Below are 20244 nucleotides of genomic sequence, written 5' to 3'. Positions count from 1 at the left end.
CGGCCCCTCTCACGGTGCCAAGATGGCGGCGGCGGCGGGCGGCGGCAGTTGCCCCGGGCCTGGCTCCGCGCGGGGCCGCTTCCCGGGCCGGCCGCGGGGCTCCGGCGGGGGCGGGGGCCGCGGCGGACGGGGCAGCGGAGCCGAGAGAGTGCGGGTAGCTCTGCGGCGCGGCGGCGGCGCGGGGGGGCCGGGCGGAGCCGAGCCCGGGGAGGACACGGCCCTGCTCCGTTTGCTGGGGCTCCGCCGGGGCCTGCGCCGGCTCCGCCGCCTGTGGGCTGGCCCGCGCATTCAACGGGGCCGGGGCCGGGGCCGGGGCCGGGGCTGGGGCCCAAGCCGTGGCTGCGTGCCGGAGGAGGAGAGCAGTGACGAGGAATCCGACGATGAGGTGAGGCAGTCGGAGGCGTCCCCAACGCCGGGCGGGGCGGAGGCCGGGGGCTTCCAAAGGTCTGGGTGGCCCCGAGGGGTGGAGTGGGGAAGCGAGGTTCTCAGGGCCCCTGCGGAGGGAAGGGGCCCTGGAAATAGGCCTGGGAGTAGATAGGCTGCACGGAGCTGTCGGTGAAAAAGGCCTATGAAAGTATATACAGAAGCCCCGGGCTGCAGCTGGGTACTTGGGCCTGAGGCACGTCCTGCAGAAGTATCCTGGGCTGATGATCTTGTTAGTTGGCAGAGCTATTGCAGTAGAGGTTTGAGCGAGAAGGCTGTGGATACTGCATGCCCAACCAGTGGTGGTTGACAGCAGCAGCGTGGCTTTAGTGGACCCAGGCTGGGGCTCCCTGGGCTCTTACCTGTAGGCTGCTTCACCTGGCCTCATAGTCTCTGACATATCCCAGATTCACCAGTTGCCCGATTCCTCTTAAAGTGGAGAGACGGTAGCATGTTGGAGGGCTTCCTCTTGGGGGCACAGGTTGAAGAAAAATGGAATAAAGGCTGAGACCGGGAACTCTAGCAGGTTCGAGTTCAGCTCAGGATTTATCCTCAGCCTCAGAAAAGTCAGGAGGGTGTGGATTGTATTACTTAAGACAGTTTGTAGTCACCTCAGGGCTCAGAGTAGAGCTTATAATGGTAAACCATTTGAAACACACACACAGACACACACACACTCGACTTGAGTGCCCCTATTCCCATCTTCATTCAGGAGGAAACTGCAACCTGAGTGTGTATAAACAGTAGTCCCACCTTTTTTTGAGTTGGAGGATGGGGGAGTCTGAGCGTAGTGTCTACTGCCTGGCCTGAGAAGACCCAGTTCTGTTCCCTTCCGGGCCAGCGAACCACTGACGGCTGTGCTGGTGTAGTCCGGTATACGGGATGGGGGTTCGAAATACCCTGTGCCTCCAACCCTAGGGAGAGACTCTTTTCTACTCTTTTTATCTTCCACTCTTAAGTTTTTCTCTAAATAGATAGGGGTATGTTAAGGGGGAAACTGGGGCTATACCTCCATACCTGAATCTCCGGTGGAACGAGGGCTTTGGCACTGACTGCTGTTTCTCCCCTCCACCCCTGGTCCCCTAAATCAGGAGTTTCAGGGTTTTCATTCAGATGAAGATGTGGCCCCCAGTTCCCTGCGCTCTGCGCTCCGATCCCAGCGAGGTGAGTGATGGGGAAACTCTACCTCTGTAGCTTTACAGGAATGTTATTCTTGCTCTTCATGTTAGCTCTTCCCTGTTTAACTAGAGTCTCCATCAGCTACATAGCGTGTTCTGTGTTCAAAGCCCAAGCTAGGCTGGGTTGTGGGGGAAAGAGACAAGGAAGACTTAGTCCTTGCCCTCCTGGAGTACCTTCTTCAGTCTGCAGGGCTAGCTTGACCCATCTCCCCACACCTATTCTCCTTTTAGGTCGAGCCCCCCGAGGTCGGGGCCGCAAGCATAAGACGACCCCCATTCCGCCTCCTCGCCTAGCAGATGTCGCTCCTACCCCCCCAAAGACTCCTGCCCGGAAACGGGGTGAGGAGGGCACAGAACGGATGGTGCAGGCACTGACTGAACTTCTTCGGCGGGCCCAGGCACCCCAAGCCCCGCGGAGCCGGGCATGTGAGCCCTCCACTCCACGTCGGTCTCGGGGACGGCCCCCAGGACGGCCAGCAGGCCCCTGCAGGAAAAAGCAACAAGCAGTAGTGGTGGCAGAAGCAGCTGTGACAATCCCCAAACCTGAGCCCCCACCTCCTGTGGTTCCTGTAAAACATCGAACTGGCAGCTGGAAGTGCAAGGAGGGGCCTGGCCCAGGACCTGGGACCCCCAAGCGTGGAGGACAGTCTGGGCGAGGAGGCCGTGGAGGTAGAGGCCGAGGCCGAGGCGGGCTCCCTCTCGTAATCAAGTTTGTTTCAAAGGCCAAAAAAGTGAAGATGGGACAGTTGTCCTTGGGACTCGAATCAGGTCAGGGTCAAGATCAACATGAAGAAAGCTGGCAGGATGCCCCCCAAGCAAAAGTTGGATCTGGACAGGGAGAGGGCCCTTGCTGGAGAAAAGAGCAAAAGCTAGAGGAAGAGGAGGAGACGGAAGAAGAGAAAGACAAGGAAGAGAAAGAGGAGAAGGTAGAGAGAGCTGGACCTGAAGAAGAGATGATGCTAGCAGAGGAAAAGGAAGAGGCAAAGCTGCCATCTCCACCCTCCACTCCTCCAGCCCCTCCAGCCCCTCCACCTGCTCCATCTTCTCCACCTCCTCCACCTCCACCACCGCCTCCACCCCTCCCACCCCCCTCCACTTCTCCTTCATCCCCAGTTTGCCCTCCACCACCCCCAGTGTCCCCTCTGCCCCCACCATCGCCTCCACCGCCTCCTGCCCCAGAGGAGCAGGAAGAATCCCCTCCTCCAGTGGTCCCAGCTACATGCTCCAGGAAGAGGGGCCGGCCTCCCCTGACCCCCAGCCAGCGGGCAGAGCGAGAAGCTGCTCGGGCAGTGCCGGAGGGTACCTCTCCTCCCACTCCAACCCCCAGCACCACCACGGGGGGCCCTCTGGAAGACGGCCCCACTGTGGCCCCCAAAAGTACCACCTTCCTGAAGAATATCCGGCAGTTTATTATGCCTGTGGTGAGTGCCCGCTCCTCCCGAGTCATCAAGACACCCCGGCGATTTATGGACGAAGACCCCCCCAAACCCCTAAAGGTAGAAGTCTCACCTGTTCTGCGGCCTCCTGTTGCCACCTCCCCACTTGCCCCCCCAGAACCAGCACCAGCTCCCTCTCCACCGCGTGCCCCAACCCCCCCATCTACCCCAGTCCCACTCCCTGAGAAGAGACGGTCCATTCTAAGGGAACCCACATTTCGCTGGACCTCGCTGACCCGGGAACTGCCCCCTCCTCCTCCTGCCCCCCCACCGGCCCCACCCCCACCTCCTGCCCCTGTCACTCCATCGCGGAGACCCCTGCTCCTTCGGGCACCTCAGTTTACCCCGAGTGAAGCCCACTTGAAGATCTACGAATCGGTGCTTACTACTCCTCTTGGGGCCCCGGAAGCCCCTGAGCCAGAGCCGCCTCCTGCCGACGACTCTCCAGCTGAGCCTGAGCCACGGGCAGTGGGCCGCACCAACCACCTCAGCCTGCCTCGATTTGCCCCCGTGGTCGCCACTCCTGTTAAGGCCGAGGCGCCCCTTCCTGCGGCTCCGTCTCTGAGCAACGGGCAGCAGTCTCAGGCTCAGTTACAGCAGCCCCTCCAGGCCTTGTCAAGCCAGCTGCTGCCCCAGGCGCTACCACCACAGCAGCCCCAACTACAAGCGCACTTACAGCTGCAGCCACAGCCACCGCCGCAGCAGCTGTCACCACTGGAAAAGGCCCGTACTGCGGGCTTGGGTTCCTTACCACTGTCTGGTGTGGAGGAGAAAATGTTCAGCCTCCTCAAGAGAGCCAAGGTGCAGCTGTTCAAGATTGATCAGCAGCAGCAGCAGCAGAAGGTGGCGTCTTTGATGCCGGTGAGCATGGCACTTTGGCCAGGTTTCTGCACCCAGTCGTCTGGCCTCAGTTTTCTCCATTCTCTCAGTTTCCGGTCACCTCCTGCCTCCTCAGACCCCTTCCAGTATTTCAGGGGACCCTCAGAGCCAGTCCTTCCCTGCTTCTCAGCTGCCGGTGTTCCTTCCCTGGCCTGCCCCGATGCTCGTCCCCCAGCCCTATTTTTCCTCACTTTCCAGCCTCTGACCCTGTTTATTTCCCCACCAGCCGAGCCCTGGAGGGCAGATGGAGGAAGTCGTGGGGACTGTCAAGCAGATCTCAGATAGAGGTTCTGTCAAGTCTGAAGATGAATCGATGGAAACTAAGAGAGAGAGACCGTCGGTATGGAGTGGGAGCAGAGCCCTCTGAAGAAGGCTGGTTACAGGAGCACAAGGGGCAACTTCCCACATGTATTCCTGGTTTCTCCTCCCCTAGGGCCCTGAGTCCCCTGTGCAAGGCCCCCGTATCAAACATGTCTGTCGTCATGCTGCTGTGGCCCTAGGTCAGGCCCGGGCCATGGTGCCCGAAGACGTCCCCCGCCTCAGTGCTCTCCCTCTCCGGGATCGGCAGGACCTCGTCGCGGAGGGTAGGGGCGGGTGTGTTGTGGGAAGATTTGACAGCTGTGTCACATTTGGGGGCGAGCACATGCACCAAGAGCCTAGGAGAGCGGGAGCTGAGTTGGATGCTTGGGGCAGGTGGCAGGTGGGTTGGAGTGCTAGGTCTTAGAGCAGATTTGAGGGCACCTGGGACCTGAGCACTGTGGGAAAGTCGGGACCAGAGGGTCAGTTGAATCAGATCTGGGGGAGAACAGGGAACTGAGGTAAAAGGCCTAGTGGCCTTGTGGCCCCATCCTTTCCTCTCCATTGCACTAGATACATCATCAGCATCTGAGACTGAGAGTGTCCCGTCACGGTCTCGGCGGGGAAAAGTGGAGTCAGCAGGGCCTGGGGGAGACTCAGAGCCTGCAGGGTCTGGAGGGACCCTGGCCCATACACCCCGGCGCTCACTGCCCTCCCATCATGGCAAGAAGATGAGGATGGCACGGTGTGGACATTGTCGGGGCTGCCTGCGTGTGCAGGACTGTGGGTCCTGTGTCAACTGCCTGGACAAGCCCAAATTTGGGGGCCCCAACACCAAGAAGCAGTGCTGTGTGTGAGTAGCCAGGGCGCAGCCTCTGTTCCCACCCATGGTTGTCAGTCACCCAGGCCTCCTGCCCCGCCAGAGCAGTGGGATTGGCATCCTTGTGGAGAGCTTCCTCTCTTCCCCCAGACCACCAGTCCCCTACCCTGGTGACGTGCTGCTCCCCTCCCCAGATACCGGAAGTGTGACAAGATAGAGGCTCGGAAGATGGAACGGCTGGCTAAAAAAGGTAACGAGGCTTGATGCTTTACACAACCTTATTTAGATCCATGGTGTGGAAGAACCGTGTTTTCTTTGCTCTCCTCCCTTTATCTTGCAGTCTGTTACCTTTGTCATCTTTCCATCGTGTGCTTTCATATCTCTTCTGTACTTACTCTCTTCTGCCCCACTTCTTTTTGGCTTTTTTTGCATCCCAGTGTCCCATGTCCCTGACTGAGCTCAGATCCTACTAAGTCCCCTGTTCCCACAGGCCGGACGATAGTGAAGACGCTGTTGCCCTGGGATTCCGATGAATCTCCTGAGGCCTCCCCTGGTCCTCCAGGCCCACGCCGGGGGGCGGGAGCTGGGGGGCCCCGGGAGGAGGTGGTGGCCCCCCCAGGGCCCGAGGAGCAGGACTCCCTCCTACTGCAGCGCAAGTCAGCCCGGCGCTGCGTCAAACAGCGACCCTCCTATGATATCTTCGAGGACTCGGATGACTCAGAGCCTGGGGGTCCCCCTGCTCCCCGGCGTCGGACCCCCCGAGAGAATGGTGCGAATTGCTTGTTGTTTCCCCTTCCAGTCAGTGCTGTGTCTTGTGTAGATGGGTTTTCAGACCAGGGGCTGTATCTGTGTGATAGAGAGTGCAGAGAAGGAGGTAATCTGTGGTGGACGGGGAAAGTGGGTGTGTAAAGTTTTCGGAGCTTATCGAGCCAGGTCTAAGAGTCATCCTGTTGGTTAGTTAAAGGCAGTCATGGGGATCGAGGTAACATTAGGGGATATGGAGGAAAGGGAATGGGGCAGGGAAGAGGAGGACCCTCACCACTTATATGTGCTGCCTAGAGCTGCCAGTGCCAGAACCCGAGGAGCAGAGCCGGCCCCGCAAACCCACCCTGCAGCCTGTGTTGCAGCTCAAGGCCCGAAGGCGCCTGGACAAGGTCAGCACGGCCCCACACCAAGAACCCTGAGCCCTGTGGAAGGCATGGCTCCCGCCCTTCAGGAGCTTCCTAGCAAGTCAGGGTAACGGGCTCACCTGAGTGCTGTGTTGTGTCCACACCAGAGGACAGGCCCTGAGGGGTAAGGCAGGTCCTTCTGGAAAGCAAAGTAGGATTTGGGCAAAAGACAGGGTTGGGCAGGCTGGGGGAGAGGATAGTATGGAGAGAAGTCTGCAGATGGTGAGGCTGGCAGTTTTCTGACCACCGCCACCTTCCCTAGGATGCTTTGGCTCCTGGCCCCTTTGCCTCTTTTCCCAATGGCTGGACTGGAAAACAGAAGTCTCCTGACGGAGTGCACCGGGTCCGTGTGGATTTTAAGGTATGGCTTTGAGGGAGAGGGTCTCAAGGACTGTGTTGGAAAGAAACCTATGGGTTGTAGCGGAGAAACCAGGCCTTTAAAGAATGGCTTTGGCTTATGTTCCTGGCTGCTCTCTGATCTCGTGTCCTTTCTTCCCTCAGGAGGATTGTGACCTGGAGAACGTGTGGCTGATGGGCGGCCTGAGCGTGCTCACCTCCGTGCCAGGGGGGCCACCGATGGTGTGCTTGCTGTGTGCCAGCAAAGGCCTGCATGAGGTTGGATCCCCGCCTTTTTCCACAACCCCCCAGGTCTCCATTGGCCCTTAAACTGCCTGATTGCTTGGGCCCTCAACAGGGTCTCATCCTGTGGCCTCTTGGCCTCACACTGTGCCCATTGTTCACTCTCCCCATCCCTAGCTGGTGTTCTGCCAAGTCTGCTGTGACCCTTTCCATCCATTCTGTCTGGAGGAGGCCGAGCGGCCCCTGCCTCAACATCATGACACCTGGTGCTGCCGCCGCTGCAAGTTTTGCCATGTCTGTGGGCGCAAAGGCCGGGGATCCAAGGTTTGGGCACAGGAGCCGTGAGGGTGGAGGCATGGAGGAGGGGGGAGTACTTGTGCCCATAGGTTCTGCCATTGCTGTTTTTCTCCCAACTTCCAACAGCACCTCCTGGAGTGTGAGCGCTGCCGCCATGCTTACCACCCAGCCTGTCTGGGGCCCAGCTACCCAACTCGGGCCACACGCAAACGGCGCCACTGGGTGAGAGATGAGGCCCACACCCCTTGCATTGGAGTTCTAATTAAGGCTGCTATCACCCCCAGACTGGAAGGTTGGAGGTCCTTATGAGAGTTTATCTGATAAATAGCATTTTTCTTCCAAAATTTCACGTAGACGAGACTTATGTGCAGAATTTGTACCAAATGATTGAAGAATGCGAAAGGGTTCATGGATTTCATGGTCCTGGGCTCAGAATCACCTGCCCCTGCCTGACCTCTGTTCCTTTTTGTTGCCATCTCTCGGTCTCCCCTACCTCATTGCTGTTTCTCCTTCCCTCCTCACTTATCTTGTACACCTTTTCATCTTTTACCTGTCCTTCCTCACTTATCTCCTGCTTACCTTCCACTCCTCTTTGCCCATCTCCTCCCATCGTAGCCCCCCACAGTGCTCCAATCTGCTCCCCCTAATGTCACCCTGCACCTCCCCAGATCTGCTCGGCCTGCGTGCGCTGTAAGAGCTGTGGGGCAACTCCAGGCAAGAACTGGGACGTCGAGTGGTCTGGAGATTACAGCCTCTGCCCCAGGTGCACCCAGCTCTTTGAGAAAGGTGGGGACCTGTCAGGGGACCTGGGCCCTGGGGGACACCGGGCAGTGGACCAGGCTCCTAGACAGGCAGGACAGATGCAGATTTTAGTGGCTTTGTATCCTCTTCTAGCCACAGAACCTTTCCTTCTGTTCATGGTAGTCTCCCACAGAAGCCTATCCAGTACCTCAAGTAGAGGGACACAGTTCTTCTCAGGGCAGCAGGAGTTGGCCTGGTCCCCACCGTTGTAGTGGTCCCTGACCTGCTTCTCGGAACCTCGAGTCTCCACTGATCACTTTGAAAACCTGGGCTTTCCCCCCGTGTTCATTCAGGCAGCATGTTAGCAAGTGAGGCATTGGGGCTATAGGGCTGCAAGAGGCCGTATCCTCAGCCAGCATTTAGAGAATGGTAGGACCCGAGTTGGGGCATGGCAAAGGCAGCCATCACAGCAGCCAAACAAGGGGTGGTGGTTCTGGCCCCTCTGACTTGACCTTTTCCTCCGTCTTCTGCAGGAAACTTTTGCCCAATCTGTACACGCTGCTACGAAGACAACGACTACGAGAGCAAGATGATGCAGTGTGCACAGTGTGACCACTGGGTGCATGCCAAGTGTGAGGGGCTCTCGGGTGAGCAGGCAGAGTGCCTTGGCTGCCACCTCTGCCCCAGGGGGAAAGGGGTCAGAGGTGTCCCCTGTATACCCGGGGCACAGGCCCTCATGGGTGTCATTAATGTATGTCCTCGGCAACTCCTCTGGGCTGCTGAGAGCTCTCGCATTCTCCCAGATCATTCTCTCCTTTCCCACCCTGGCTATTTTAGATGAAGACTATGAGATCCTTTCTGGGCTGCCAGACTCCGTGCTGTACACCTGCGGACCGTGTGCAGGGGCCACGCACCCCCGTTGGCGAGAGGCCCTGAGTGGGGCCCTGCAGGGGGGCCTGCGCCAGGTGCTCCAGGGTCTGCTGAGCTCCAAAGTGGCGGGCCCACTGCTGCTGTGCACTCAGGTCTGGGAGGCTCAGGAGGTAGGATGGGGTGGGGTCAGGCCCAGCAGCAGCCCTGCTGACTTTCTGTCTCTACAGTGTGGGCAGGCTGGAAAGCAGCTGCACCCAGGCCCCTGTGATCTGCAAGCTGTGAGTCGGCGCTTCGAGGAAGGCCATTACAAGTCTGTGGTGAGTGGGACACTGAGGGGAATAGGTGGGTGCCAGGAAGAGGGGGTCGTGTGTGGGGTGGGGGCTCTGATCCTGACAAGCCCCCTTACAGCACAGCTTTATGGAGGACATGGTGGGCATCCTGATGAGGCACTCAGAAGAAGGAGAAGGCACTCAGCCAGAGCGCCGGGCTGGAGGCCAGATGAAGGGGCTCCTACTGAAGGTGAGAACTTTAGGGGAATGTCTTTAGAGTGTCTTGAGTGGTAGTGGGGAGGAGAGTGGGGGTCCTCCAGACCCTATCCCTACCAGCTTTCCTGGGGAAGCCAGTTCTTCTCATCCTGTTAACCCACTCCCCAGCTGCTAGAGTCTGCGTTCGGCTGGTTCGACGCCCACGACCCCAAGTACTGGCGACGGAGTACCCGGCTGCCGAAGTGAGCAAGGCTGGGTAACAGAAGGGGAACCAGGAAACAAGGGCAAAAGCAAGGGCACCTGGGAATCCAGGGTCTGGATCCTGGGCCGAGAACAGACGAGGAACATGGTTAGGGTCTGGAGCGTGGTGGAACCAGGGTGAGCGTCCTCGGTGGTTGTAGGCCAGCAAAGACTCTGTATGGTTTGCTCACTTTGTTTCTACTTTGGGAAGGGTAATGTTGGGGAATAGCAGTGAGTAAGCCATGTCTGGGGGTTTGAGCAGCCACATTAGTGCGTGATGACCCAGATGGTCAGGGTGGTGATGGGAAGTCCAGGGTGCTTTGGGAGCCCAGAGAAGGTGCTTAGGGCTAATGCTTCTCAGAAGAGATGACATCCAAGCCGAGATGTGGAAAGAGTATTCCAGGCATGAGGAATAGCATTTCACACGTCATAGGTGGGTAAGGGGCCCTGGCTTATTTATTTGGGAGACTGGAAGAAAGGCCACGTGGAGAGAGGATCAAGTGTGTCGTGGCATGTTTAGGCTAAGATTGTGGGTGGCCACCCCGTTAGACGTATCAGATGCTGACCCTGCCTGTCCACAGCGGAGTTCTTCCCAATGCCGTGTTGCCCCCGTCCTTGGACCATGTCTACGCTCAGTGGAGGCAGCAGGAACCTGAGACCCCAGAATCAGGGCAGCCTCCAGGGGACCCCTCAGCAGGTACTGGGAAGTGGGGACTGGAAGCCAGGACCCCTGAGTTGGTGGGACATGCTCTCGGTCCTGATTGTGGGACTTGCCTTCTCTTCTAGCTTTTCAGGGTAAGGATCCAGCTGCTTTCTCACACCTGGAGGACCCTCGTCAGTGTGCGCTCTGCCTCAAATATGGGGATGCAGATTCTAAGGTGAGGGCTACCATGTGAAGCCCCAAGTGGTGGGGCCTAGTCCCTGGGGCTTTCCCTCACACCATTTCTCCTCTGCCCCCAGGAGGCAGGACGACTCCTATACATTGGGCAGAATGAGTGGACACACGTCAACTGTGCCATTTGGTCAGCTGAAGTGTTTGAGGAAAATGATGGCTCCCTCAAAAATGTGCATGCTGCTGTGGCTCGAGGGAGGCAGATGGTGAGAGCCCGGGCCTAGAGAGGTGGGCAGCCCCAGGGTCTTGGGTAGGCCCCCTCCCCCAACCCCACCCTACCCCCCACTGTAGGGGAAACTGCTCTTGTTTCACAATTTCTACCCCACCATATCCTCTCACTACTGGTCGCGGGTACCATTTTTGTTGTCCCAGGACTCTGGTGCTTCAGTGATAGTGGCTCCCTGCCCTATCAGACCCCATATTTGGGTCTGAAGCTTGGCAGATTAAAAGTTAGAAGATCTGTTGATTGAACCTGTGCTGGATGCTTTCTGTACAGGGTGACATTTGGTTCCTACTGTGTCCCCGTGAGGTGAGGTATTGCCTGGGTTAAAACCTCTCCTCACCAGTGTGGGACCTGGTGCTGTAGAATGTCTCAGGCTCAGGAAGTGAGACATGGGGTGATACATATTGGGGAGGGGGGAGTGCAAATGTGAAGATTAAGTAAAATGATACAAGTTTTAAATTAAAATAGCATGAGAAGAAGAGCATGCAACTCTTGATTTGGGGTCATAAGTTGAAGCCCCACGTGTAGAATGTAGTGATTACTTAAGTAAATTTTTTTTTTTTTAATGGTATGAGAAAAATGGTAAATATTGGTTGGTAAGTGTTAGATGTTGTTATTTTTGTCTCTGTTGCTACACGCTGCTTCAGAAAATCTGGAGTAGTTTTGATGTGCACCTGGCCCTGGACACAGCTAGGGAAGAGGGTATGTTTGATGGTGGCCTTTGCTTTGCGAGGTGCTAGGCTAGACGGGCCCAAGCAGAGTCTCAAGGATAGTGATGCTGAGCATCAGACCCTGGTCTTGGTCACTGGCTTCTCCCCTCAGCAGCCCCTTCCACCCGCAGCGCTGTGAACTCTGCCTGAAGCCTGGAGCCACAGTGGGCTGCTGCCTTTCCTCCTGCCTCAGCAACTTCCATTTCATGTGTGCCCGGGCCAGCTATTGCATCTTCCAGGATGACAAGAAAGTTTTCTGCCAGAAACACACAGACCTGCTGGATGGCAAGGTGAGCCAGAACCATGGGGAAGACAGCTTCCCACTGCTCTCGTTTCCCTTCCCACTCCTAGACCCCTGCAGCCCCTCAGCCTTAGCCCCAGCTGTCCAGTCCCTGCCTCAGAGCCTTCCCTCACATCCCCCTTGCTTCTCACCAACCCAGCAATCCCATTTGCCACCCCTCTTCCAGGAGATTGTGACCCCTGATGGGTTTGATGTTCTCCGCCGAGTCTACGTGGACTTTGAGGGCATCAACTTTAAGCGAAAGTTCTTGACGGGGCTGGAACCTGATGCCATCAATGTGCTCATTGGTAAGCCTCTTGCTCTCTACCCTGGTCTTCCTGATCCTGCCTGGCCCACCTGATCCTGCCTGGCCCACCTTCCTGATCTCTTTTCTGCACCGTAGGCTCCATCCGAATTGACTCCTTGGGTACCTTGTCTGATCTCTCGGACTGCGAGGGACGGCTCTTCCCCATTGGCTACCAGTGAGCAGCCCAGGGGGCCTGGGTGGGGTATAAGTACTCCAGGACAGGATCCCATTTCCTAAGTTATCCTGACCCTCTTACCTATACGCGCACTTGACAGGTGCTCCCGTCTGTACTGGAGCACAGTGGATGCTCGACGGCGCTGCTGGTATCGGTGTCGTATTCTGGAGTATCGGCCATGGGGTCCGAGGGAAGAGCCGGTTCACCTGGAGGCAGCAGAGGAGAATCAGACCATTGTGCACAGCCCTGCCCCTTCCTCAGGTAAGGACCTTGGAACTCGCTCATTTCCTTCCCTGCTCCCCAAATGGTTACCCACCAACCCCATTTCCCTCTTCCCTAAAGAAACCCCTGGATATTTGCCATTCTGCCTTTGTCGTAATGCCAATAAATGATCACTTAACAGCTGTGCGTTACGTGCCAGGGACTGACTACACTCAGCATTTCACAGGAAGTGAGGGGATAGATAGCTACCTGCTTGTGGGGGGGTGGCAGCTTCTAGACAAACAGTTACAGCCCCCTGGCTTGGGGCATGTGTGCCCAGGTTGCTTCCCGCAGCCCTCTGCGGAAGGTGCTGGCTCTGCTCTGCTGCAGCGCAGAAAGGGCCATCGCTCTGCACTGTAACGCCGTGCTGGCATCAAGATGTGAGCCACATCGGTCCCCTCGTAGCCCTGCCAGGGCTGAGGGATGTCGCTGAGAGCTGGATGGCACACAGCAAGGATTGGGCTTGGAGACTGGTAAAGGAGAGCTCGTGGGCTGAACAGGAGGAGGAAGATTATCAGAGTGTGTTTGCAGGGAAGGGGTTTGTGCCAGGTTGGAGCATGACATAAAGTAGAGCGGGGAGGAGGGTAGCAGGGGAGTGTTGGGAGGAGGTGGCAGAAGTTGGTTCTCATGGATTGGGTGGAGCCAGGTAATGGGGAGCCCCAAGCGCCAGGTTGGGGCAGATGCGTTTGATGTGGCAGGGATGCAAGGCATAGGTGAGAAAGTGGTGGGACTGGCCCTGCTGGAGAGAGGGCAGTGCCCCTCGCGGCATACGGGGCCTGAGTCAGAACAGTAGGCGGCTGGGAATGGGGGAGGTGGCAGAGACGGGTGATGAAGGGTTGCAGAGGGCCCCTGATCCACGCATGTGTGGAGGTTTTGAAGAAGCCATAGCGGGGTGTGGGACCTGGGTGACGACTGGGAACCAGTGCACATTGTGACCAGACCATTGGGCAGGGGTGGGGAAGGCTCGGTTGGCTCAAAAGGAGGGAGGGTGTGTCAGGAGAGGCTTTAACAGAGAGCCCCTGCCATTCCTGATGGCATTCTCCTGCCTCCTCAGAGCCCCCAGATCATGTGGACCCCCCTCCAGATATAGATGCCCTCATCCCCGGAGCTCCTGAGCACCACTCACCTGTTCAGAACCTGGACCCCCCACTTCGGCCAGATCCAAGCAGTGCCCCTCCTCCGGCCCCCCGCTCCTTCTCGGGGGCTCGAATCAAAGTGCCCAACTACTCACCATCCCGGAGGCCCTTGGGGGGTGTCTCCTTTGGACCCCTGCCCTCCCCTGGTGAGTACCTGGAAGTGTCGGGGAGAGGGGTGGGTGGGTGAGGCAGGAGCTCATGGCTGACACTGACCCTTCCCCCCACAGGAAGTCCATCTTCTCTGACCCACCACATCCCCACGGTGGGAGACCTGGACTTCCCAGCTCCCCCCAGACGTTCCCGTCGTCCCAGCCCCCTGGCCCCAAGGCTGCCGGCCTCACGGCGGGCCTCTCCCCCTCTCAGAACCTCCCCACAGCTCAGGGTGCCCCCTCCTACCTCAGTCGTTAGAGCCCTCACACCTACCTCAGGGGAGCTGGCTCCCCCTGGCCCAGCCCCATCTCCTCCACAACCCCCTGAAGACCTGGGCCCAGACTTTGAGGACATGGAGGTGGTATCAGGACTGAGTGCTGCTGACCTGGACTTTGCGGCCAGCCTGCTGGGGACTGAGCCCTTCCAGGAAGAGATTGTGGCTGCGGGGGTAGTGGGGAGCAGCCACGGGGGCCCAGGGGACAGTTCAGAGGAAGAGGCCAGCCCTACCCCCCGCTATGTCCACTTCCCTGTGACTGTGGTGTCTGGCCCTGCCCTGGCCCCTGGCGCCCTTCCTGGAGCCCCCCGCATCGAACAGCTGGATGGAGTGGATGACGGCACGGACAGCGAGGCAGAGGCCATCCAGCAGCCTCGGGGTCAGGGGACTCCTCCTTCAGGGCCAGGAGTGGGCCGGGCTGGGGTCATCGGGGCTGCAGGGGACAGAACCCGACCTCCTGAGGACTTGCCGTCAGAAATTGTGGATTTTGTGTTGAAGAACTTAGGGGGGCCCGGGGAGGGAGGTGCTGGGCCCAGAGAGGAGCCGCTCCCCCCAGCACCTCCACTGGCCAATGGCAGCCAGCCTCCCCAGGGCCTACCCTCCAACCCAGCTGACCCCACTCGGACGTTTGCCTGGCTCCCTGGGGCCCCAGGGGTCCGGGTATTGAGCCTGGGCCCTACCCCTGAGCCCCCCAAACCCGCCACATCCAAAATCATCCTTGTCAACAAGCTCGGGCAAGTGTTCGTCAAGATGGCTGGGGAGGGTGAACCCGTCTCACCCCCAGTGAAGCAGCCACCTCTGCCCCCTCCCATCCCCCCCACAGCCCCTGCTTCCTGGACTCTGCCCCCGGGACCGCTGCTGGGTGTGTTGCCAGTGGTAGGGGTGGTCCGCCCCGCCCCACCACCACCCCCTCCTCCACTGACACTGGTGTTGAGCAGTGGGCCCCCCAGCCCACCCCATCAGGCCATCCGCGTCAAGAGGGTGTCCACCTTCTCTGGCCGTTCCCCACCAGCGCCTCCCCCAAACAAGAACCCCCGGCTGGAGGAAGATGGAGAGTCCTTGGAGGATGCTCCCCAGGGTCCAGGGCTTAGTGGCAGCGGGTGAGTGAATGTGCTGAGTCTGTGGAGGAGGGCAAGAGAGGTGGGCAGGAGAAGGCAGCTCAGCCTTCTTGGGGTTCCTCCCCCAGGTTTAGCCGAGTGAGGATGAAAACGCCCACAGTGCGTGGAGTTCTCGACTTGGATGAGCCTGGGGAGCCCACTGGGGAGGAAAGTCCAAGGTGAGTAGCCAGTGCCCTTCCCCTGGAGGCTCTGGGACATCCATCTCTTCCTCTTTCTGACAGGTCTCTCCTCACAGGCCCCTCCAGGACCGGTCCCCCTTGCTGCCACTCCCAGAAGGTGGTCCTCCCCGGGCCCCCGATGGTCCCCCTGACCTGCTGCTTGAGTCCCAGTGGCACCACTACTCAGGTAGGGACCAGCCTTTTGTTCTCCCTACCCCTTCCTTGTGCTTGCCTCAGCTGGGTGATGATGGTCAGATGCAGAATCGGTCCACTTCAAAAGATAGCTCTTGTGCACCAACCCGGCTCTGAGCCCGAGACTAGGTATTCAGAGTTAGAGAGATGTCCTCGGAGCTTGTGGCCCATGGCAGAAAAAGAGAGATGAAGTTTCAGCTCCACGTGAAAGGCCCTGCAAAAGTGCCCAAGAGCCCAGGGGTCGGCTTCAGAGCCTGATCTGCCGGGGCCAGAGGGTTAGGTCCCTAGCAGGGCTGAACAGTGTGGGGGCTGTCAGAGTTAGAGATGGGATTTAGAGCCATACAGCTAGATAAGGGCACTCAGCCAGCGAGGAGCTCATCTAGGATCCAGAGGGGCAGGAGGACTAGGAAGGATATAAAAAGAGAGCAGTGCCGCAGAGGACACCAGGCATGTGGACTCTTGGGGTACTGGCTGGGATGGACGTTGCATCAGGGTCCAGAATTGAAGACAGTGGTTGATGAGCGGGCCAAAACAAGACCCAGGCATCTTGCCAGCAAGCTTGGCTAAGGGTCTGAGAGGAGAGGGTGGGCAGCAGCCCAGTGGGGTTTGTATGAGAGCTGAGACAGCAAAGCCACGGAGGAGGGTGAAGGGGGCTTGCGGAGGGAAGCAGAGGTGGGAGAAAGCGTGGCCATTGGATCTGAAGAGACCGCTGAGGGGGAGCCACGGGGTGGGGGGCGGGGGCGGGGGAGGGGCGTCAGTGCAGTAGCAAAGCTGTCAGGAGGCAGGATGGGTGCGCGCGGAGTGGATTGGGCTAACGGCCTCGGTGAAGCTGGGAGGGCAGTGAGTGCTCTGTTGGTTATAGAGGGCCGTGGGAGAGGGGGTAGGCTACAGCCAAGTGAGCTGGTAACAGAGCAGCCTGAGGTTCGGAATTTCTCCTGGCCCCAGCCCTGTCCGGATACGTGGATTGTCTCATTACGTAGCGCTGTTACTGAGCGTGGAAGCCGAGCGAGGTACACGAGAGACCGCTTAACTGAAAGACTGCGTATGAGGGTCAGAGGTGGCGTGAGGATATGGCAGTGACCATGACGGACAGGTCCCCACCCTTAGGGACCACGCCACATTTTGGTAGAGGAAGCAGACACGTACGTTAGCAAGTGTACTGCAGCTGAGAACGAGCGCCGTGAGAAAGAAGGCAATGAGAGCGCCCGGGTGAGGCCCCTGTAGTCAGCCTGTCGGGTTCAGGGAACAGAATGGAGGTGAGGATGGGGTAAGGGCAAAGAGGAGGTGGAAGAAGTTGTCAGAGGTGAACCCAGGGGCACTGAGGCCTGGAGATGATGGGGTCACACAGCAAACCAGGTTTGGAGTCTTGCCTTGGGCTGGGAGGGCATGTGGTCAGGTTGGCCCAGAGGAGTGGTGTGGGGAGCAAGCGTGGCCATGTGGGTCCTGCCTCTCCTACAGCACCCTGTACTCAAACTTAGGTTCTTCCCACCCTCCCTGCTCTGGACGGTCAGTCCTCAGACCGCGCCATACTTGAGTGAGCCGCTGCATCTGGGCTGATCTACACACACACACACACACACACACACACACACACACACCCCCTCCCTGCACCCCTTGTAGCACTTCAACTTCCTTTGCTGGCTTCCCACACCCCACCCCTCCTCATCTCTCTGCTCTTGCCTCCTCGTTGCCCCGGCCTGTCACTTTGGCGTGTCCCAGTGTCCCAGTGCCCCGGCCATGAATTCTCTGTCTGCACTTACTCTCAAGTGTTCTCATCTTTTCCTGGCTCTGGATCCCATCTCGTACTCTGACAGCCTGTAGATTGGTAGCCAGGCTCCTAGATCCCGCTGCCTGCTCCCTGTCTCCAGCAGGTTGCAAGGGCAGGTTTTCTGAGAGGAATTTCAGACTCAGCATGTCCCAAACTCAGCTCTCTACCTTGTTGCACGCTCTCCTCACCATCTCTGTTCCAGTTGTTCAGGCCCCAAACCTCAGAGTTGTCCTTGACCCTCCGCTGGCTCTCACATCGCCATCTCCTACAGCAGCAAGTCCTCTCTGTTTGAGCTGCAAAATCTTTAGCCCCTGAGAAATCTCTTAAATAGCTCATAACGTACATGTACTTGACTGTGGGTAGGGGTCTATATAATAAATTTGTAATATTAACAGAGCTGTGCTGCATATAAAAAAATACATGTGCAAGATATCCTCCTCTGGTATTTTTAATTTTCTGTGAGAGAAGAACAAGGGGCAGATGGGCATTGTTGGTGAACTGGGTTTGAGTGAGCCAGAAGTGTGTCCTGCTGAGCCAGGGCACCCCAGGCTGCTGCCATGGAAATGCTCATCTCTCCGAGAACTCTAACAGAAAAGGGACTGTGGGCTCATCAGAAAAAAATAATGTCCATCCTGCAGGGCTCATGGGGCAGTTAGAGCAGGAAGAGAGCCCTCAGCCCAAGTGTCTGTGCTTGTGCATGGAGAGGAAGGGAGGGGGTTGGGGAACCCGGGGCCCCAGAGTCCAGGAGGGGTGATCCTCACCTACTCTCACCTGCTGCTTGGGACCAGGTGAGGCGTCAAGCTCTGAGGAAGAGCCTCCATCCCCAGAGGACAAAGAGAACCAGGCCCCCAAACGGGCTGGCCCACATCTGCGCTTCGAGATCAGCAGTGAGGATGGGTTCAGTGTGGAGGCAGAGAGCTTGGAGGGTGAGTCGGGAGTGGTGGTGACAGAGGGAAGGTGTCCGGTCCTCCCGTCAAGCCCCATCCTGACTGTTCTGGCCTCCCGTCAAGCCCCATCCTGACTGTTCTGGCCCTGCACTCCCCTCAGGGGCATGGAGAACTCTGATTGAGAAGGTGCAAGAGGCCCGAGGGCACGCCCGCCTCCGGCATCTCTCCTTCAGTGGTAAGCAGAGGGGCTGCTGGGATGCTGAGCGCTGGGCGCACTCCCAGAGGACAGGATGGGCCTCTGACATGACATGGGTGTCCTCACCTTTGACTGTCCCCAGGGATGAGTGGGGCAAGGCTCCTGGGCATCCACCACGACGCCGTCATCTTCCTGGCAGAGCAGCTGCCCGGGGCCCAGCGCTGCCAGCACTACAAGTTCCGCTACCACCAGCAGGGAGAGGGCCAGGAAGAACCCCCTCTGAACCCCCATGGGGCAGCCCGGGCCGAGGTCTATCTCCGGTGAGATGTCGGGGCGGCCCTGTGGGTGTTCTCAAGCGCGGGAGTTAGGTCTCGAGATTGGAAACTGAGGCCTGGGAGAAGATGCTTGGCCCCTCCAGGAATTACTCCTAGAGTTCTCAGCAGAAGAGTGAGCCCCATCCGTCCCCCTTCTGCTGTGTCTTGGGGGTAGCAATATTTCTTCCTTGCTAGCAGCAAGCCCCAGTCATAGGATAGGTGGGTGACATCTCTTTGAAGGAATGGCTGTTACCACCCTCTCTTCTCCCCACTTGCTGCAGGAAATGCACCTTTGACATGTTCAACTTCCTGGCCTCCCAGCACCGGGTGCTCCCTGAGGGAGCCGCCTGTGACGAGGAAGAGGATGAGGTGCAGCTCAGGTCAACCAGGTATGGAGGGCAGGCCAGGGTGCTGGGGGTGTTCTGGAAGGGTCCTAAAGAGGGTGACCAGGGGCAAGAGAGGTCATTCCTGGGTACCAGCCTGTGACACTGCTGACCCCACCAGACGTGCCACCAGCCTGGAGCTGCCCATGGCCATGCGTTTTCGCCACCTCAAGAAGACATCCAAAGAGGCTGTGGGTGTCTACAGGTTAGTGGGGTTGGGGGGAGGATGCCCCTTGGGTGGATGGACAGGTGCCCTGGTGCGGGGCCACCTTGGTTCTGTCCCCCTCCCCCCTGAGATCCCCCTGGCCCGTCCTAACCTGCAGATCTGCCATCCACGGGCGGGGCCTGTTCTGTAAGCGGAACATTGATGCTGGCGAGATGGTCATCGAGTATTCTGGAATCGTCATTCGCTCCGTGCTGACTGACAAGCGGGAGAAGTTCTACGATGGGAAGGTGGGCTCCGTGGGGCTGTGGGAGCGAGGTGGGCACAGCGGGGCTGGGCCATGGGCACCAAGAGCCCCTGACCGCGCCTCCTCGCCGCTCTAGGGGATCGGGTGCTACATGTTCCGGATGGACGACTTCGATGTGGTGGACGCCACGATGCATGGCAATGCCGCACGCTTCATCAACCACTCATGCGAGCCCAACTGCTTCTCCCGGGTCATCCACGTGGAGGGCCAGAAGCACATCGTCATCTTCGCCTTGCGCCGCATCCTGCGCGGGGAGGAGCTCACCTATGACTACAAGTTCCCCATCGAGGACGCCAGCAACAAGCTGCCCTGCAACTGCGGCGCCAAGCGCTGCCGTCGCTTCCTGAACTGAGGCCGCCACCGCCCCCCCCACACCCCCTGCTGCCGTCTCGCCCCGAGCTGGGGAGGGGGTGCTCCTGAGCCCCCCCCACCCCACCCCCGGAGCCTCTCACCCCCACCCTCCTGTCCAGGGTGGAGGTGGGGTTGCAGGTGGTAGAGGCCCCGCCTCCACCCCTCCGGCCCACCCAGCAATCGCCCCCTCCCTGCCTTGGGGGCCCAGGATGTAGATACTGTACAAAGGTTTCTAAATCCCTTCTTTTCTATGCACTTTTTTATTTAAGAGGGTGGGTTCCCAGGTGGGAACCCCCCATAATAAAGTCTGTCAATGTTTGGAGAGGTGGTCTTCCTGTCTGTGTGGTGCTGCGGCAAGCAGGAGCTCCTGGTTCTCCACACCACTCCTGAGCCAGGGAAGCCTGTCAGCCTCAGCAGGGGGTAAGAGGCCACCCTTGGGAAGGACAAGGAAACGGGGCAGGGGGTGGGGGCTGCTGTTCCAGCTTCAGAGCCGTATTTGCTCTGCCGGTTCCCAGTGAGAACCAAGTCAGGCTCCCTGCAGATGACCTGCTCCAGGGGTAGCAGGGCCGTTTCTCGGGGAGGACC

The 20244-nt window shown here is 58.7% G+C and overlaps 1 protein-coding gene across 5 annotated transcripts; it reads left to right on the top strand.

Annotated features, from left to right (window-relative positions):
• Positions 1-7: 7 nt before the first annotated feature.
• Positions 8-19981, top strand: KMT2B (lysine methyltransferase 2B). Of its 5 annotated transcripts, XM_032323593.1 has the most exons (37): positions 8-385; positions 1515-1587; positions 1833-3898; positions 4143-4256; positions 4350-4500; positions 4787-5066; positions 5228-5283; positions 5524-5802; positions 6093-6187; positions 6465-6563; positions 6704-6817; positions 6959-7105; positions 7205-7300; positions 7747-7864; positions 8353-8466; positions 8657-8841; positions 8917-9006; positions 9098-9208; positions 9343-9416; positions 9996-10111; positions 10201-10292; positions 10375-10512; positions 11371-11529; positions 11707-11827; positions 11923-12001; positions 12102-12262; positions 13317-13544; positions 13626-14922; positions 15009-15098; positions 15176-15285; positions 17847-17984; positions 18106-18180; positions 18284-18461; positions 18737-18844; positions 18960-19043; positions 19162-19291; positions 19385-19981. In XM_032323593.1, the coding sequence occupies exons 1-37, from the start codon at positions 23-25 to the stop codon at positions 19658-19660; spliced, it is 8205 nt and encodes a 2734-aa protein (XP_032179484.1). In that variant the 5' UTR covers positions 8-22; the 3' UTR covers positions 19661-19981. The 5 variants fall into 5 exon arrangements, 3 of the variants coding, with proteins under 3 accessions (XP_032179484.1, XP_032179486.1, XP_032179487.1); XR_004281097.1 differs by lacking the exons at positions 18737-18844; positions 18960-19043; positions 19162-19291; positions 19385-19981 and having other exon boundaries at positions 17847-18024; positions 18057-18180; positions 18284-18396; XR_004281098.1 differs by lacking the exons at positions 18106-18180; positions 18284-18461; positions 18737-18844; ... (1 more) ...; positions 19162-19291; positions 19385-19981 and adding an exon at positions 16271-16499 and having other exon boundaries at positions 17847-17935.
• Positions 19982-20244: the final 263 nt, after the last annotated feature.

Source organism: Mustela erminea, chromosome 19 (assembly GCF_009829155.1).
Source record: "Mustela erminea isolate mMusErm1 chromosome 19, mMusErm1.Pri, whole genome shotgun sequence".
NCBI lineage: Eukaryota > Metazoa > Chordata > Mammalia > Carnivora > Mustelidae > Mustela > Mustela erminea.
This window is presented reverse-complemented; position numbering and strand designations above follow the sequence as displayed.

What these genes read in the sequence shown, in the direction of transcription:
- KMT2B (XM_032323593.1), top strand. Translation starts at nt 23, where the DNA reads ATGGCGGCGGCGGCGGGCGGCGGCAGTTGCCCCGGGCCTGGCTCCGCG. An exon ending in CCAGCAAAGGCCTGCATGAG is followed by an intron (nt 6,818 to 6,958) that starts GTTGGATCCCCG and finishes CCCCATCCCTAG; the next exon opens with CTGGTGTTCTGCCAAGTCTG. An exon ending in AAGGCCATTACAAGTCTGTG is followed by an intron (nt 9,007 to 9,097) that starts GTGAGTGGGACA and finishes GCCCCCTTACAG; the next exon opens with CACAGCTTTATGGAGGACAT.